The following is a 14529-nucleotide window of genomic DNA, read 5'->3' as shown; positions in this document are numbered from 1 at the left end:
TATTACTGTTGACAAAATAACTGTTCAATAATACATCTGAGGTTTTCTTCAGAAGCAATGAACAGTTTGTAGAATTACTGTATATGGAGATTAGGAAAACAAAATGAAATTTGATAGTGTAATGGAAAAAAATGTTCATTGATACTTTTGTCAAATCAGGCTCAAATATTCCTTTTCCACTCTGTTAGGTATTCCAGGGTTACTCTGTTTAGGATGTAAAAAGGTAGATTTGCTTATCTGAAACAATTAATTTTAATTTACTATTTTACATTTACAATAATGGGGACATGTTTAGGTTGCTCAGTGCTAAAGCTGCAGCAGTGATAATGGAGACCCTGTTTTATGATATAACTGTTCTTATATACAGTAACTAGTTGAAACATCCAAATTTACCATGATTTTGAAAATTAAGCAGAACGTTTTATGTCCATCATCTGTAGTACAATCATGACATCTTGTGGCTAAGAGATATATGCAATATATATACAGTCTACATATTTCATTTTTTCTTTCCTTTTCAACAGGCCATTGCACCTCAGCTAATTTAGATTACAAGCATAATTTACACATAAAACATAATTTTGGTAAAATTCAGAACTTACGTTTTTAAAGCAACCTTACCATTAATAAAATTTCATGGTTTTTTTTAAAGTAGCAGATCATCTTTAGAGGGGCTGACTTGATTTGTACAGGAGGAGAATGCTACCATAAATGAACCCTACACTTAGCTACACAAGAATTTTTTTTTTTTAATATCTGTTTTGTAAATCCTTGCTTTTTAGTGATTTTCTTTTTTAAATATGATTCTTGCAATTCACTATTAATGCTATAACTGGAAACGCATGATATCATTGCAGGAAGAGTATGTTACATATAGCACTACAGAAACATTAAAGCCAAGCTCCTACTCTTGTTGTACTATATTAAAAATAACAGATAATAAATTCATAGCCTCATAAGTAATTACAGAACCCATGCACTGTAACTGTTTTAACAATTCTTGGTAATACTCATTAAAAAGAAAAAAGTCATTCACAGGGATCCCATCTGCCAAAGCATATAACCAATCTAGTTCTTTCAATTTCAAGCAAAATTAGAAAAGAAAATTGAATGTTTATTCCAAAGCAGTATAAAAATGTAACACATTAGACTGGGCCAAACTGGAATTAACATTAAGGCATGCTATGTTATGGGATGCTTCTATTCCGCCAACTCCCTATCAAAGGTTCAAAGAAGATCACAAAGTGTGAAAAATGTAAGTTTCAAAGTTAACAATGTACAAAGTATTTTTCAAACAGATAGGTTTTCAGATGTTTACAGAATACGAAGAAAGAGTTGAGAGTTCTTAATTCCCTAGGTAGGGAATTCAAAAATTGGATCGTCTGGTTACAGAGAATGTGTTAATATACTCCTATCACGAATGCCTCAAGCTGAAGGATAGTATAGCAAACAAGAATTAAAGGTACGAAAAGATCTATAAATGCCTAGGAATGAAAATAAACCAATCAAGTATTTAGGAGAAGATCCATCAAACATTCTGAATACAATGCAAACTAATCTGAACAAAGTATGAACATGAATTGGAAGCCAATGGAGACAAATTTTTAAAATATGATGCCACTCCTTCATTAAGACAGAAACTCATTTTTGCTGCAGTATTCTGCATAATTTGAAATCTACGAAGAAGCTTAGAAGAAATAAGAGATTGAGAGGCAACATTGGGGTATTAAAAGGCAAGCTGACACTTTGAAGAATGTAATTGGAACAGTTGTTTTGAAATTGTTTTGTCATTGTTTCTAAGTCTTACTGGAACTGGTTATTCACTTGCCATTGGCATGAGTGAGGAATGTTCAGTCCAAACATGGCTCAGTTAGTGTCAGTCTCACAGAGGAAGTGTTAAAGTGCATCTAATAGTACCAAGTATGTCATATGTACAACTACACTAGAGATATGAAAGAAATGATAATAATTTTACAGAAGACAAAAAAAAAATTCTACATCATATTTGGAAGGAAGGAAGGAACAAGCATTCAGACAAGCAGAAGACACCTGAAAAAGACTTCTCAAATGCTATAGTGGGACCTGGTGATTTAAAGGATATGAATCATTTTAATGGGAAAATTAAGGAAACAAAATTGTCAGAACTGGATTGGTAATAGGTTGATACAGCCACTATGGGCAAATGTTCTCTAGTGTCTGCAATCTTCCCTTAATAAAATACTGAATTAGGGGTAAGACAGGCTGATACGATTGTTATTTTCTTGTATACAGACTTCTTCACAGTAGCTACAGAGAAGTCCATGGACTCTTGAAAATATGCTTCATACCCAGGGGAATATTTTCAGACTAAAAATAACAAAGTAACTACATTATGATAAATCAATTGTGAAATGCTTGTTTTATGATTTTACTAAAGAAGAATGATCATTAAAGAAACTAGGGAGAGGAATAGACCTATCTGAAAATAATAGTTATTACATTTTTAGGACTTAAGAAACAAATGAATTTAATGCATGTTTCAAAGGACATAATAGCGCACCTCTAACTTAACTACTGCTCTTCTAACATTATTTGCTTTCATTTCTGAATAATGACTTGCAATTGTTCAGTACAAGTACAATATCATCATATCCTAAACACCCTGATTCAAAAGTTTTGTATGGTGAAATGAAAATTCAATTTGACCATCTTGATAGGCTGATTCAGTTTTCTATTGCGTAAGTAATCTCAACATATATGTTTGATTCAGACCCAAAGTGTATAATATAAATCCCTTCTATTACTTCCATAGTGCAAGTGATATTATCTTGTTAAAACAAACCATTTTAATTGCATCATTAATTACAACTATTCTGTGAAGGTAATTTATCTGCTTTACAGTAAAATCAGATATCTGTATCATATCACCTCAAAAATCAAACATGTTAATACTTGGATTGCAGACATATAGGCACATAAGTGTGTAGCCCTGGGTAAGCCTGGCAAAATAATAGTAAAAAATACAAATATCAGATATTCCCCTTCTCCATGTACAGGAAAAGTAACAATTTTAATTAATCTAAGGCTATGTGGTTCCTCCTTAATAGACTATGTTACAGGTTACTCAAAGGTATCACCTTATTCACTGGATAGACTTCTTTAAAAATTACATAAGTATTCAATAAAAATCTATTAAGAATTCCCTCTTTTATACAGATTCAGTAGTATATTCAAGCAAACCTGAAAACAAAGGTCTGCAATTCCAGCACAGTAAGAATTAAGGCATTTTTTCTCATTGGCAAAAAAATTCACTATATCGCTATTAATATTATATTCATGTAATATTTTTTTCTGAGCATGTGGAAAACAGCAATGAAGATTCTGAAGTAATTCATCTTCACATGCAGTCTCTGAATTCCAGATAAATCATGGACCTAGTGACTCATGTTGACTGAACCGTCTTCTTCAGCTTTTCAATTTCACTCTACAAAAGGAAAATAGCATGCAAATATAATAACCCATCAGCCAGAACCATCTTCCAGAAACCAATAACAAAAAATGTTTGTTTTTTTAAATATCCTTCCAAAGTTTTGAAGCGCCAGTAGTACAACTTTTTTCTCTTCCCAGTTGTGAAAACACAAAATTTAAACTTATTTGCATTAATGAAGTTCAATGAGCAAGCTGTAGGTAACAACTCAATAAAAAAAAGTAACTTTGTACCTCTGCGGCTAGCTTTCAAGCAGAATGGCTATGGATGACCTGATGAGAGAAGCATAGCTTACAAAAGCTAGTTGGACTGAAAAAACATTCAAGTTTTGTTTCGAAAATGGCCATTTCCCAGACGTTTTTTTAAAAAGTCCAAGGGAAAAAACACACAAAAAAACAAGCCATTGGGATGGTTTGTTTTTGGAGGGGGGGAGGGGGCAGTATTATTAGTAGACTGGCCACAGAGACATCCCAGCAGAGCAGTGGGGAACTCTAGGGGGCACCGCAGTGGACTTTACATAAAAGGTCCCAGGTACACAGCTCACCGTTACCCCCTTATATTGTATGGTGAGCCTTCCAAAATCCAACAAAAACCTACTGCACACCACTACAATACTCCTTATGTCTGCTGATGTCACCTATATGTGGGTACAGTAGTTTTTTGGTGGGTTCTGAAGGGCTCACACTTTTCACCACAAGTGTACCAGTTAGAGTAGAATATGGGTCTGGGTCCCCTTCTCTACAGTCCACTGCACCAACCATGAGGCTACTCCTGGGACCTGCATGCTGCTCTAACAGGAATAGCCATCATATCTGAAGTTGTCATTGAGCCTGGTATATACTGTGTTATCTCAAGGGGCTGGGAGGGGGTCAGTGAACACTGGGGGAGTAAGAGGGGTAATGTCTTAATCACACCAGTGGTCATTTAGGGCACAGTTTGGTCACCTAGTCGTGACTGAAACAGGTCTAGCCAAAAACATCTTAATTTTAGCCCTAGATGTTTTAATTTTGTTCTTTTATTGCAGAAAAATGTCTGTATTTTGGTGCTGCCCATTTCCTGCCCAAATCAAGCTCCCAACATGCCCCCTTGAAATCTGGCCGAACTGTGGAGCAAAATGTCTAAAATTGGGGTGTTGAAAATCACAACTTGGGATGCTTTTGAGAGAAAAACATTTTTCTGTCACTTTTTTGGTTTTGAAAATGAGCCCCATATCTTGTTTGTTAAATTTTACTTCTATCTAGCCCAGTATACTAAGGAGGAGGCTAACATTAGGTAACTATGATTAGGATTATTTTTTTCAATATGCATTATTTTGAATTTTTCTAAATTAAATTTCATCTGCCATTTGGATGCTCAGTCTTCCAGTTTCCTAAGGTCTTCCTGCAACTCACAATCCAGATGTGTTTTGACATCTTTGAATAGTTTTGTGTCACCTGAAAATGTAATCACCTCACTTGTTCCCATTGCTAGATCATTTATAAATAAGTTAAATAGCAGAGGTCCCAGTACAGATTCCTGCAGCACTCCACTATTCACCCTCCTCCACTGACAGAAATGGCCATTTAACCTTACCGTCTGTTTTCTATCCATTAACCAGTTCCTAATCCACAACAGAACATTTCCTCCTATCCTATGTCTTTTTAATTTTCTAAAGAGTCTCTCATGAGGGACTTTGTCAAAAGCTTTCTGAAAATCTAGATACACTAGATGAACCAGCTCACCTTTGTCCACACGTTTATTCATGCGTTCAAAGAAATGAAGCAAACTGATCAGGCAAGACCTCCCTTAGCTGAATCCATGTTGACACTGTCCCATTAAAACCAGAGAAGAGGTGGAGAACTAACAAAATTTCCAAACCAAAGGGTGTGCAGTACAAATATGAAACTTTAATAAAATAATGTAGGACTCGGCATGGGCCTTGTTTCAGCCTAATGGCCTGTATCAGGGGTTCATCTGTAACCATCTATATGGCATATGTTTTCCTGGTGTGATCAAAGAAATTAGTTTCTATGTAAAGCCTAAACTGCAGAAACCCAACTTCCAGACTCACTTCTGCCAACAGTATCTCACTAGCAAGGCTTATGCACCAACACTTTGTTGGTTCTCCACCTCTTTTCTGGTTTGGATCCATTTTGTGGAATTTGTCTCTTCCTTTTGCAGCCTTGCATTAAGCCATGTTTGTCTATGTGTTCAGTAATTTTATTCTTTATAGTAATTTCTACTATTTTGTCTACAAGCATACATGTACAGGAGGCAAGTCTCTTAACTCAAAGGAAGCTCTGGAACATGGAGGCATAGGATGAAGCTGAATGGGGTCTACTCAGGAGTAACCCAAGGAAATACATCATCATGGAAAGGGTGCTGAATTCGAGGTACGGCCTCCCAGTGGACGTGGTGGAAATGAAAACAGTATCTGAATTCAAGGGAGAGGAAGGGATAGTAGATGGCATGGATGGGCAAACTGTATAAACCATATGGTCTTTGTCTGCTTTCCTTTTTCTCTGTTTCTTAAATAATTGTACATTTTACAGAATGGTAAGAGAACACATGCTAGAAATTCTCATCAACCATGAACATGCCCTTACCACAAATATATATATATATATATATAAAAAAAAGATTCCATATTAAGAAAAACTTCACGTATGGGACTATAAGTCAAAGTTACTCACCTGTAGTGGATGTTCTCCAACGACCTCAGGATGAGTAAGTCTTACTGTTGGATGACATCACCAATGGAACCCAGTGCAGAGATGATCCCCAGCTTTCTTTTCTAGATGCGTTTGAAAGTGTCTCAGTGTGTCTTGCCACACCCACTGTTGTCATGTGCAAGCTGGTCAGTCTAATTCAATAGCTGATAGAATAAATCACCAAAGGGACCTGGTCCCGCATGACAACAGAAGGCAGGAAGGTGAGAACTTGTGTATGAGGCAATCCAAACGCTTCTAGAAAAGAATACTAAGAAGTGTTTCTATGCAAGTCTCTATTGGTGACATCACCCATAGTAAGAATATTCTTCATCCTGCTTGTTCTCAGAGAATGTCAAGATTTTTCATAAGTTTCCTTCCTTTCATTACCTCTAAGTTACGTCGCATCACCTTCTCTTCTTCTAATTCTCTCTTTATTTTTTCCAGTTCTTTCCTATGATTTAAGGTAAAAGAAAAGCCTTCATATATTTATTAAATAATTAATGCACACTATTTTACGCAATGGGACCTAGTTACTAAAGCACATGTTAACAGTGTCAGTGTATGCTAACAGCAGAATTAAGTTAATAACTCTGTTATTTATTTTTTTGCATCAAAAAGTATTTATTATATTTCCGATAAGCACAAGAGAATTACATCAATCTCTCATAACAATTATTTTCTCCAACTTCCCCCCTCCTTTTCTCCATCAAATAAGCCCACTAAGCCTCTAGCACTCCTCCCCAATCCCTGCCAACCACTAACAACCAACCCATAATTGGAGTGTCCTGTGACTCCTTCGGCCCACTCCACCCCCCTTAATACATTCCATCCCTCCGTCCCTCAGTTTCCTGGCCCCAGATATCCCCTACCTACCAACCTCACACTCCCCTTTCCTCAATGGGTTACATATGAGTGCTCGTTTCCTGTAACAAGTCTCAATAATGCTTATGAATCTGAAGACGGTTCCTTCTCAAAGCTGTCAGATGTTCTATCCAGAGCAGATGCCGCAACCTCTCTTTCCAGTCCATCAATGCGGGTACCATGGATCTTTTCCAATATGATACAATAAGACATTTTGTCACAGTCTACTACTACTACTACTACTTAACATTTCTAAAGCGCTACTAGGGTTGCGCAGCGCTGTACAATTTAACATAGAAGGACAGTCCCTGCTCAAAGAGCTTACAATCTAAAGGACAAGTGAACAGTCAGTCCGATAGGGGCAGTCAAACTGGGGCAGTCTGGATTTCCTGAAAGGTAAGAGTTAGGTGCCGAAAGAGGTGGGCTTTAAGCAAAGACTTGAAGATGGGCAGGGAGGGGGCTTGGCATAAGGGCTCAGGAAGGTTATTCCAAGCATAGGGTGAGGCGAGGCAGAATGAGCGGAGCCTGGAGTTGGCGGTGGCGGAGAAGGGTACTGAGAGGAGATTTCGGGCGGGAACATAAGGGGAGATGAGGGTAGAGAGGTAGTGAGGGGCAGCAGACTGAGTGCATTTGTAGGTAAGAAGGAGAAGCTTGAACTGAATGCGGTATCTGATTGGAAGCCAGTGAAGTGACCTGAGGAGAGGGGTGATATGAGTATATCGGTTCTGGCGGAATATAAGACGTGCAGCAGAGTTCTGAACAGATTGAAGGGGGGATAGATGGCTAAGTGGGAGGCCGGTGAGGAGTAAGTTGCAGTAGTCCAGGCGAGAGGTAATGAGAGCGTGGACGAGAGTTCGGGTGGTGTGTTCAGAGAGGAAAGGGCGAATTTTGCTGATGTTGAAGAGGAAGAAGCGACAGGTCTTGGCTATCTGCTGGATATGTGCAGAGAAGGAGAGGGAGGAGTCGAAGATGACTCCGAGGTTGCGGGCAGATGAGACAGGGAGGATGAGGGTGTTATCAACTGAGATAGAAAGTGAAGGAAGAGGAGAAGTGGGTTTTGGTGGAAAGACGATGAGCTCGGTCTTGGACATGTTCAGTTTCAGGTGGTGGTTGGACATCCAGGCAGCAATGTCGGATAAGCAGGCTGATACCTTTGCCTGGGTCTCCGCAGTGATGTCTGGTGTGGAGAGATACAGCTGGGTGTCATCAGCATAGAGATGATACTGGAAGCCATGAGATGAGATCAGGGAGCCCAGGGAAGAGGTGTAGATTGAGAAGAGAAGGGGTCCAAGGACAGATCCCTGGGGAACACCAACAGATAGCGGGATGGGGGTGGAGGAAGATCCATGAGAGTGAATTCTGAAGGTGCGGTGGGAGAGATAGGAGGAGAACCAGGAGAGGACAGAGCCCTGGAACCCGAATGAGGACAGTGTGGCAAGAAGTAAATCATGATTGACAGTGTGGCAAGAAGTAAATCATGATTGACAGTGTCAAAAGCGGCAGATAGATCGAGGAGGATGAGGATAGAGTAGTGGCCTCTGGATCTGACTAGAGAGCGCTGTTTCTGTCGAGTGTAGAGGGCGAAAACCGGATTGAAGTGGATCGAGGATGGCATGAGAGGAGAGAAAATCAAGGCAGCGGCTGTGAACGGCACGCTCAAGTATTTTGGAGAGGAAGGGTAGGAAGGAGATGGGGCGGTAGTTGGAGGGACAGGTAGGATCAAGTGATGGTTTTTTGAGGAGAGGTGTGACTACGGCGTGCTTGAAGGTGTCAGGGACAGTTGCAGTGGAGAGATTGAGGATATGACAGATGGAGGGGGTGACAGTATGAGAGATGGTGTTAAGTAAGTTGTTGGGGATGGGTTCAGAGGAACAGGTGGTGCAGTCAGCCCCCATCACACCATTTTGCCCTTCCACCAAATAAAACCATTATTGTGAAGGCCTAACAAACAAGCCTGGGGGGTACATGGCAATATAAGCCCAAGAGTAGTGGACAATGCCTGTTAGATAGTTTTCCAAAAGGGGGCTATTTATTCAGATTCCCACCAGATATGCAAAAACATACCTGCCCCATCCATACAACCCCAAAACTCATCCAAGACATTAGGGAATCTCCGCTTCAAGAAGTCCGGTGTGTAGTACTATCTGATAAGTACCTTATATGCGTTCTCTTGCACCAGCACACACCCCGAAGCTTTCTTAACTTCCAAGCAAATAGACTCCCATTCCATATTGGAAAAATTATGCTGAAGGTCCTTCTCCCAGTCCCTCATGAACTTGTGTTTCACCCAATCCCAACCCCGCACATATTTACAGAACACCAATAGAGGGTGAGGAGATCTCTTCAAAAGCAGCCACAAGTTCTTCAAAAGCAGCCACAAGTTCTCCAAACTCTACCCTCCTAGGGTCATCCTGAATGCCATCCCTGACCAAGTATAAAATGGTGGAGCTGCAGGCAGGAGAACCCCCCCCCCCCCCCACTCAGGCAGATCATACCATTCTTGTAACACTTCAAAAGATATCATGTCTACAAAAAAATCCCTAAGACAGACCAACCTTGCTCACCCCACCTTGTAAACACGCCCCTCAAGTGACATGACACAAATCTATGCTCCCAGCACAAAGCTGCCAAAGTAGATACCTTTTGAGCTAATCCCCACCTTCTCTGGGCCTCCCTCCATACTGCCAGCAGGTGACACACAAAAGGATTAACAATCTTGCTTGTCCCCTCTCCTTGTTCCACCAAGGACCACAACAGGGTACCTAAAGGGTGATCTGGGAGTCTCATTTGTTCTAAAAACACCTGGTTTAAGCATCCCAAATCCCAATCCAAGACCATGCATAGTTCAGCCCCAATATAATACTATGCTAAACTGGGAACCGCTCTACCCCCCTGTTCTGGGGCTCCCTGCAGCACCCATTGAGCTACGCATGGGTGTTTCCCCCTCCCTCAAATAAACTGAGAAAGAAAAGCGTGCCCAATGATAAGGTCTGAAACAAAAACAAAACAAAAGCAAGCGAGAGAGCACGTTCATTTTTACCACCGCTATTTGTCCCCACCAAGATAACCACAGTCCTTTCCAGTGTCCTAAATCGATCCGTACGAGGATCAAAATTTTATCGTAGTTAAGATCATATAAACGCCCCAGATCCCGCAGAATTTGAATCCCCAAAGTACCGAAAGCTTTGAGTTGCCCACTGAAAAGGAAAGGCCTTGTGCAAATGCTCTTCTTCTCCTTTGGTGATAATGATCCCTAAGAGTTAAATTTTATCCATACTGACCTTCAATCCCGTAATTTGTTCATACCTCTGAAATATTGCTAGAATAATAGGCAGTGTCAATCCCAGATCACGAATAAACAAAAGCACATCATCAGCAAAAAAGACAATGCGATGTTCCCCTGTTCCTACCTCCACCCCTCTTATATCTGGGTGCTTGTGAATCCAAATGGCTAAGGGTTCTATATATAAGCAATCAATAGAAATAAAACATAATAAAACATGGACCAGAAAATAAGATGATACCTTTTTTATTGGACATAACTATACATTTTTTTATTATCTTTCAAAGGTAGCTCTTCTTTGTCAGACCGGAAATAAGCAAATGTTGGTAGATGACAGTATATGTAAGTGAAACATCAAAGCATTTCAGTGACAGTCTAACAGGATGAGGGCGGGTTAGGTGAGAGACAGGGAGAGTTGGGTGGATGAAGGGCAGGAAGATATGCATGGAGATAGGAGGGTGACAAAGCAGTACAATTTTATGGTTTATAATGGGCTAGAAAACCCAGATCTTTGTCCTGTCTGGTGGGTGTTAAAATATTTAATCATTCTGACTTCAAAGGTCTTACGTTCCTGTATTGTTTTAAAGTTCCCTTTTAGGATTCTTACCATAAAATCACTGGTACAGTGTTCTGGTTTTGTAAAGTGTTGCCCCACATAGGTTCTACAAAATAACCAATGCATTATCATCAAAACCGCAGACAAAGGAGGCTCAGTGGTGATTATGGACAAACAAAAATACACTGAAGAAGGGCACAGATAGTTCTCAGACAATACATACTACAGGAAACTAACTGAGGATCCCACACAGGATTATACAAAACAACTGAAAGACATTATCAGAACATTTCCTAAACAAGTACAGCCACATCTGAAGAAACTCATACCAAACCAGCCTTCTGTGGGCACATTCTACATGCTACCCAAAATCCACAAACCTAGAAACCCTGACAGACCAATCATATCGGGTACTGGCACACTCACGGAGGAAATATCTGGACTTATAGAGGGGATTCTGAAACCTCTCGTGCACAAGACAAACAGCTTCATACAAGACACCACAGATTTTCTGAATACATTGAAAAATATCAAGCAATTACCACCGGGTAATCCTTCTGGTCACGATGGATGTAGAATCACTATACAGCAACATTCCCCATGAGGATGGCATAGATGCATGTGAGACGCTCCTAAAAACATCCACAATGGACCATCAAAACTCACCAGAAACTATTACAAAATTAATCAAATTTATTCTAACTCACAACTATTTCCGCTTTAACAATGATATCTATCTACAAATCATGGGCACTGCGATGGGCACCAGGACAGCACCCCAATATGCCAACTTCTTTATGGCTGAGCTGGAAGAGACATTTCTGAATACATACCAAATCAAACCCCTAAAATACTACCGGTACATCAATGACATTTTTATGATTTGGACTGAGGGGGAAGAAACTGAAACAATTTTACAGTTCTTTCAATACATACCATCCTACAATCAGATTCAAAATTGACTACTCCCCAGAAAAAGTCAATTTTTTGGACACCATAGTCTCAATCAGCGATGGCTATATACAAACATCCATATACAAGAAACCCACAGACAAATGCAGCTACCTCCACAACTCCAGCTTCCATCCTTCACATACAAAAAGATCCATTATTTACAGCCAACCCACAAGGTACCAGCGTATCTGCTCTGACCCAGGGGACAGAGACAGACACCTCGGGATCCTGACCGCATCCTTTGAACAGAAAGGTTACAACCCCAAAATAATCTCCAAGAATATTGCCTCCTCCCTCAAAATACCCAGGGAAAATCTGCTACAGTACAAGGAAAAGAAAGCCAAAGACAGAATCCCCCTTATAGTGACATACAATCCAGGGCTGGAAAAATTAAGAAAAATCATAAAAGATCTACAGCCTCTACTCCAGGAGGATGAATTACTGAAATAGATATTCCCATCCCCACCAGTGCTGCCCTTCAGACAGCCACCCAACTTAAAACACAAGCTAATTGGTAGTAAGCTCCCAACACAGACTCAAAAAGAAGAGAACGGCACACATCCTTGCAATATATCCAGCTGCAAACTATGCCAAAACATTTCACAGGACCCCACGGTCATTCACAAAGGAAAAATATTCAACATTAAGGAATCTTTCACATGCTCATCTTCCAATGTGGCATACATCATTCAGTTTAAAAAATGCAGTGAAGGGTGCTACATTGGAGAAACAAGTCAGATGCTATGGTGAAATTAGGCCTTACCTGCTAATTTTCTTTCCTCTAGATCCTCCAGACCATTCAAGACGCTTGGGTTATGCACTCCTACCAGCATGAGAACACTAAAACTTCTTATACAAGTAGCCTGTGCAGACCGTCTACTATCCAGTAAAACAGTAACAAAGCAGAGGAACAAAACACCTCCACCTAAACAAAACCACTGAATCCACACTCAGATCTCCTCCCCTTAAGACGGGGAAATTCAACTGCAGATGGGCACAAACTGTACCACAAACTGCCCTTAGTAAAACTCCAGGACCCAAATCACAGGAGCTACTAGAAATATCAGCAACTGAAGTCTAAAGAAATTATCATACTGAACTGTCCGATACACTGGGTGGGCTCTTGAACGGTCTGGAGGATCTAGAGGAAAGAAAATTAGCAGGTAAGGCCTAATTTCACCTTCCTCAGCAATCCTCCAGACCGTTCAAGACACTTGGGACGTACCAAAGCAGTAAACACATCTAAGGGTGGGACCTGCGAAGCCCAGAGGACAAGACTGCAGCTCCAAAACTGGCATCCTCCCTTGCCTGTACATTCACTCTGTAATGTTTGACAAAAGAATGCAGGGAGGACCACACCGCCGCTCTACAAATGTCCACCAGTGGAACAAAACTACTCTCTGCCCAAGAAGATGCCATCCCCCTAGTGGAATGTGCCTTGAGCCCCACCGGCACTGTACGGCCATGCAATATGTAAGTCGAAGAGATGGCATCCTTCAACCACCGAGTTATAGATGCTTTAGAAGCAGCCGTTCCCTTCTTGGGCCCCCCATGAAGGACAAATAACCTGTCCAAAGACCTGAATTCCTCCGACTTGTGCAAGTAAACCTTCAACACTCTGCGCACATCCAATTTCGCCAAACAACGCTGAGAAGCATCCCCCATCCGGTCTCCCAAGACCGGCAACGAAATCACCTGATTGACATGAAAGGAGGATACCACCTTAGGCAAAAACGAAGGCACTGGACGAGGCCTACATGAAAGAGCCTGAAATTCCGAAATCCGGCGAGCCGACGATATAGCTACCAAAAAGACCACTTTCATAGTAAGGTCTTTTATCGAACAAGACTCCAAGGACTCAAAAGGAGAACCCGCCAAAGAGTCAAGAACGATATTAAGATCCCACTGTGGAACTACCGGCCGCTGAGGAGGATGAAGCAACTTCACCCCCTTCAAAAAACAGACCACATCCGGGGAAGACGCAACCGACCTGCCCTGCACCTTACCCCGAAACATGCCAAAGCAGCCAGCTGCACCTTCAAAGATGACAATGAAAGGCCCTTCTCAAATCCATCCTGCAAGAAATCTAAAATGCAGGACACAGAAGCTGTCGAAGGGACACACGCCCGGTCCCCACACCAATCTTCAAATATGCGCCACACAAGCACATAGGCCAAAGACGTCGAACATTTGCGAGATTGCAGCATCATCTGAATCACCTGAGGGGAAAACCCTTTCCTTCTCAACCGTTCCCTCTCAAGGGCCACACCGTAAGAGAAAACCGATTCGGATCCGGCATGACAATTGGACCCTGACACAACAGCATCGAGCCCCCCAGCCGCAGAGGCTCGCCTTCTAACAAGCGCATCAGATCTCCGAACCACGGCCAACACGGCCAATTCGGAGCCACCAACAACAGCGGACCCGTACGACATTCTACCCTCTGTAGGACTCAACCTATCAAGGGCCACAGGGGAAACACGTACAGCAATACCCGCCGAGGCCACGGAAAGACCAACACATCGATCCCTTCTGCTCGCGGATCCCGACGCCGACTGAAATACCGAGGAACCTGAGCATTTTGTGCCAACGCCATGAGATCCACTACTGGCATTCCCCACTTTAGAACTATCTGGTCGAACACCGACCGGTGCAGAGACCATTCTCCGGGGTCCAACATGTGTCTGCTTAGAAAATCCGCGTTCACGTTGTCCACCCC

General features: G+C 41.3%; 1 protein-coding gene across 1 annotated transcript in view; it reads right to left on the bottom strand.

Annotated features, from left to right (window-relative positions):
* Positions 1 to 504: 504 nt before the first annotated feature.
* The window catches only part of CD2AP (CD2 associated protein), a 442106-nt gene continuing 428081 nt past the window's right edge, over positions 505 to 14529 (bottom strand). The window contains 2 exon segments of the mRNA XM_030198789.1: positions 505 to 3463; positions 6544 to 6607. Coding sequence (XP_030054649.1) covers positions 3422 to 3463; positions 6544 to 6607 — 106 coding nt within the window. The 3' untranslated portion in view covers positions 505 to 3421.

This window comes from Microcaecilia unicolor, chromosome 3, assembly GCF_901765095.1.
Source record: "Microcaecilia unicolor chromosome 3, aMicUni1.1, whole genome shotgun sequence".
Taxonomy (NCBI): domain Eukaryota; kingdom Metazoa; phylum Chordata; class Amphibia; order Gymnophiona; family Siphonopidae; genus Microcaecilia; species Microcaecilia unicolor.
This window is presented reverse-complemented; position numbering and strand designations above follow the sequence as displayed.